The 4,669-nt window shown below is 37.3% G+C and overlaps 1 protein-coding gene across 1 annotated transcript in view; it reads right to left on the bottom strand.

Annotated features, from left to right (window-relative positions):
• The window catches only part of LOC149504307 (DNA-directed RNA polymerase subunit beta), a 5,956-nt gene extending 1,623 nt beyond the window's left edge, over positions 1–4,333 (bottom strand). Inside the window, exon 1 of the mRNA XM_089757936.1 lies at positions 663–4,333. Within this exon, the coding sequence (XP_089614062.1) occupies positions 1,121–4,333 (3,213 nt within the window). The 3' untranslated portion in view covers positions 663–1,120. The remainder of the gene's footprint in view (positions 1–662) is intronic.
• Positions 4,334–4,669: the final 336 nt, after the last annotated feature.

Raw genomic sequence — 4,669 nt, 5'->3', positions numbered from 1 at the left:
CTTTCAAATTCTAGAACCCCCCCCAAAAAAAGGTCTACTCTTTACTCAAGTTCCAAAGAAACATTTCATTGATTCATTCTTCTTTTATTGATTTATATTTTCTTAATTCTTTATTCAATTCGAAATTAGGACATAAATGAAATGTGAAATTCTTGAGTAGTCTACTTCCCCTCGAATGATGAATCCTCTTAAATTAAAGGAGTGTCATAAGGGATTTACTTGTCTATGTACCCTTCCATTCGATCTCTTAGGTCCTGCCTTACCTTACCTCGACGGTTATACCACGATGCCCTTAACTTAAAGCCTAAGCCTATATGCGATGTATAGACTCCTGCAACCATGACATATTTGTTTACTTGAACATAATTTCATTTCTTTCTAAAAGAACTAAAAGAAATGAGAATGGTTAATTCCACAAAAGAAAGAAGTCTTTTTTTTTCACGAGGTACAACTCAAAATTCCTATTTATTTATTTTTACTGACTCGACCATAGACCAATTCCCTTTTTATTTGGGAGTATTGAATACACCCATAATTCTGAGCTTCATGTTACTCCTCCCAAGAGACATGTCATGTCAGATCCAGGGCATCCCAATTCGATTGAATGGGATGACAGTTTCTCATTGCTAATCGGTAAAATCATAATTTCGATCAAATCACACATCGCAGTATACTAGACCCTCTAATTCTTTAAGAGGTTTATCTAAAAGATTGGCGATATAACTAGGACGACGTTTCAAATACCATACATGAGTTACTGGACATGCCAGTTTTATGTATCCCATTTGATATCTTCGTATCCGATAATCAACAAATTCAACTCCGCATTGTTCACAAAATTTAGGGCCCTGCTTTTCATTTCCAATTACTCGATAATTTCCACAAGCGCAAATTCCACTTTTTATAGGTCCAAAAATTCTTTCACAAAATAATCCATCCTTTTCCGGTTTATTGGTTTTGTAATGAAAAGTATAGGGTTTTGTCACCTCTCCAACGGTTTCTCCATTAGGTAGGATTTTATTGGCCCAAGCACTTATTTGTTGGGGAGAAACTGAGCCAATTCGGAGTTGTTGATGTTTATATCGGTCGATCATAGAAGACAAATTCTGATTCATTCCGATTAAGCTTCCTTCCTATTAATCTGGAAGTTCTTCTCAGATACAAGGAAATGATTCAGTTCCAGAGCCAAAGATCGTAATTCTCGGACGAGCAATCGAAAAGATTCTGGAGCATTTTCAGGTTTAGGTATTGTTCCTCCAATGATCATAGTACCAAGTACTTCTTGGCGAGCTCTAATATGATCAGATTTATAAGTAAGCATTTCTTGTAAAATATGAGCAACACCAAATCCCTCTAGAGCCCAAACCTCCATTTCTCCTACCCGTTGTCCTCCTTGCTTGGACCTTCCTCTAAGTGGTTGTTGTGTAACAAGTGTATAATGTCCACTGGAACGCCCATGTATTTTATCATCAACTTGATGAATTAATTTCAAGATATAAGGTTTTCCTATTATAACAGGTTGTTCAAAAGGGTCCCCCGTTCTTCCATCAAATAGTCTGCTTTTTCCTGGATACTCGGGTTCAAATACCCATGGATTCGCTGTTTGCTTACCGGCTTCATATAATTCGGAAAACACTAGTTTTCTCGAAGCCTCTTGTTCATATCTCTCATCAAACGGTGCTATTCGATAATGTCTATCTAGTAGACTCCCTGCTAACCCAAGCGAGCATTCAAATATCTGTCCCACATTCATTCGTGAAGGGACTCCTAATGGGTTGAAGACCATATCAACAGGTCTTCCGTCTTGCAAATAAGGCATATCCTGTCTAGGTAAAATTTTGGAAATGATACCCTTATTTCCATGTCTTCCGGCTACTTTATCGCCTACTTTCATTTCGCGTTTCTGTGAAATATATACACGAATCGTTTCCGGATTATAACTAGAACCCCCTTTTTTCTGGATCCATCTCACATCGATGACTCGACCCCTCCCACCTATAGGTAATTTTAGACAAGTTTCCTTTGAAGTGGATACCTGAATCCCAAGTATGGCCCGTAATAATCTATCTTCTGGAGCATATGATGATTCTTTCGCCACCTGAGGCGTTAATTTACCTACTAAAATATCGCCCGTCTCCACCCAAGATCCCAGCATCACAATTCCATTTTTGTCTAAATTGCGGAGTAAATGGGCTTCTAGGTGCGATATTTCGTTAGTGATTCTTTCAGGACCTTGGCTTGTCACATGAGTCTGAATTTCATATTTTCGTATGTGAAAAGAAGTATAAATATCTTCATATACTAGACGCTCGCTAATGAGTACCGCATCCTCAAAATTGTAACCTTCCCATGGCATATAAGCTACTAATACGTTTTTGCCCAAAGCGAGTTCGCCACCAACCGTAGCGGCACCATCCGCTAAAATCTGTCCCTTTTTAATGCATTTACCCCGCTGAACCCGGGGAGTTTGATGCATACAAGTATTTTTGTTGGAACGTTGATACATAACTAATGGAATGCTTAGAGTATCCCCATTACCCGATAAAATAATCTTGTCAGTATCGGTAGAAATGATCTTTCCCTCTTGATCGGCTATAGCGGGAACCCCTGAATCTAGAGCCAATTGGCGTTCCAACCCAGTTCCAACAATGCACTTCTCGGAACGCGAAAGCGGAACTGCTTGGCGTTGCATATTAGAACTCATTAAAGCCCGATTCGCGTCATTATGCTCGATAAAAGGAATGAGGGAAGCTCCCATAGAAAAATATTGAAAAGGAAAAATACTTCGAAGATGAACTTGTTCCCATGCAATAGTCAGGAATTCTTGGCGGTATCGAGCCGGAACAACCTGTTCTTCCTGAATACCCTGATTCAAGGCCAAAGAATTTCCTGCCGCTACCATATAATATTCATCTCGACTTGGGGATAAATAAAGCATCTGTGCTTTTTTTGATCTCTCAAATATTTTATAAAATGGACTTTCTAGAGACCCCCAACGACCAATCCTGGCATGAATTGCTAAGGATCCAATAAGTCCAACATTGATTCCTTCAGACGTGTCAATTGGGCAAATGCGTCCATAGTAACTAGGATGGATATCTCGTATCCGAAAATTAGCAGTTCGCCCGGTCAATCCTCCGGGGCCCAAATAACTCAATTTTCTCCCATGAACTATTTGTGTCAATGGATTTGTTCGATCCAAAACTTGAGACAATGGGTGTAATCCGAAAAAGGATTCATAAGTGGTTGTTAATGGAGTCGAAGTTACCAAATTCTGAGGAGTCGGTATCAATTTATGCCTAATTGCTCCGCATATAGTTCCTCTAACTACATTTTCTAAACGAACCAGAGCCAATCCGAATTGATCTTGTAAGAGATCCGCTACAGAACGAATACGCTTATTTTTCAAATGATTCATATCGTCAAGTGTACCCATTCCAAATTTCATTCCAATCAAATGATCCGCAGCTGCCAATATATCTCGCGGTAACAAAAATGTATTGTTCTGAGGTATATTAAGATTCAGTCTCTGGTTCATATTTCGTCGACCAATCCTTCCTAATTCACATCTTTGCTGAAAGAATTTCTTTTGTAATTCCTTACACAAGGATTCAGAAAATACCGGATCCCCGCCTACACAAGAAAATTGTTGATAAAACTCCAAAATGGCATTTTCTTTTGACCCAATTTTTTTTTTTTCCTTATCGGTCAGGAAAGACAAGAAAATTTCAGGGTAGCAAACATTCTCTAGAATTTCTCTTAGATTCGAACCCATAGCTGATGATAGAACTAGAATAGATATTTTCTGTTTCCTACTTACACGAGCCCATATCCTTGCTTTTCTATCAATCTCTAATTCGAACCTCCCCCCCCAATCTGATATTATGGTACCAGTATAGACCGAAATTCCGTTAGGATCCAATTCTGATCGATAATAGATACCGGGGCTTTGCAATATTTGATTGATCACAATTCTGTATATTCCATTTACTATAGAAGTTCCGAGGGAGTTCATTAAAGGAATGTTTCCAATAAAAATTGTTTGTTCTTGCATATCCTTACTGGTTTTCAAAATTAATCCTGCGGATACATATAATTTAGAAGAATATGTGAGTGATTCATATACAGCATCCCTTTCTTTTATCAACGGTTCCACCAATTGATATGTTTCCACAAATAATTGAAATTCAATTTCTTGATCTGTATCTTCAATTTTTGGAAACTTATCAAGTTCTTCTGTTAAGCCCCGATCCATGAACCCACAAAATCCTTCAAATTGTATCTGATTCAACCCAGGTATTGTATACATTTCCCCATTTTCATTCCCGAGCATTTTGAATTTCCCATTTATCAAAAAAATCCCATTCTTTTCTCATTCTTCATCGAATCATATGAATCGATCTAATAATGATGGAATTGAATTTCTATTCTGTTTACTGAATCACATGAAATTTTATCTAACTCCATATACCATATAATATATATGGAATGTATGAAATGCGTATGAACGGAAGAAGAAAAATTATACTCAAATTTTAATTTATATTTATAACAAACAGCTACATAAAAGAATTGATAAATGCCATTTAGCCTTATGGAGTTTTGTATAGAATATCAAAAAAAAAAATAATAATTCAATTTCTACCATTATTATGATATTCCATATTCC

Source organism: Durio zibethinus, unplaced genomic scaffold (genome assembly GCF_047325235.1).
Source record: "Durio zibethinus cultivar Kanyao isolate XHJ-2024 unplaced genomic scaffold, ASM4732523v1 HiC_scaffold_3, whole genome shotgun sequence".
In the NCBI taxonomy this organism is placed as follows: Eukaryota; Viridiplantae; Streptophyta; class Magnoliopsida; order Malvales; family Malvaceae; genus Durio; species Durio zibethinus.
Note: the sequence above shows the minus strand (reverse complement) of the source record. Positions and strands in the feature narration are given on the sequence as shown.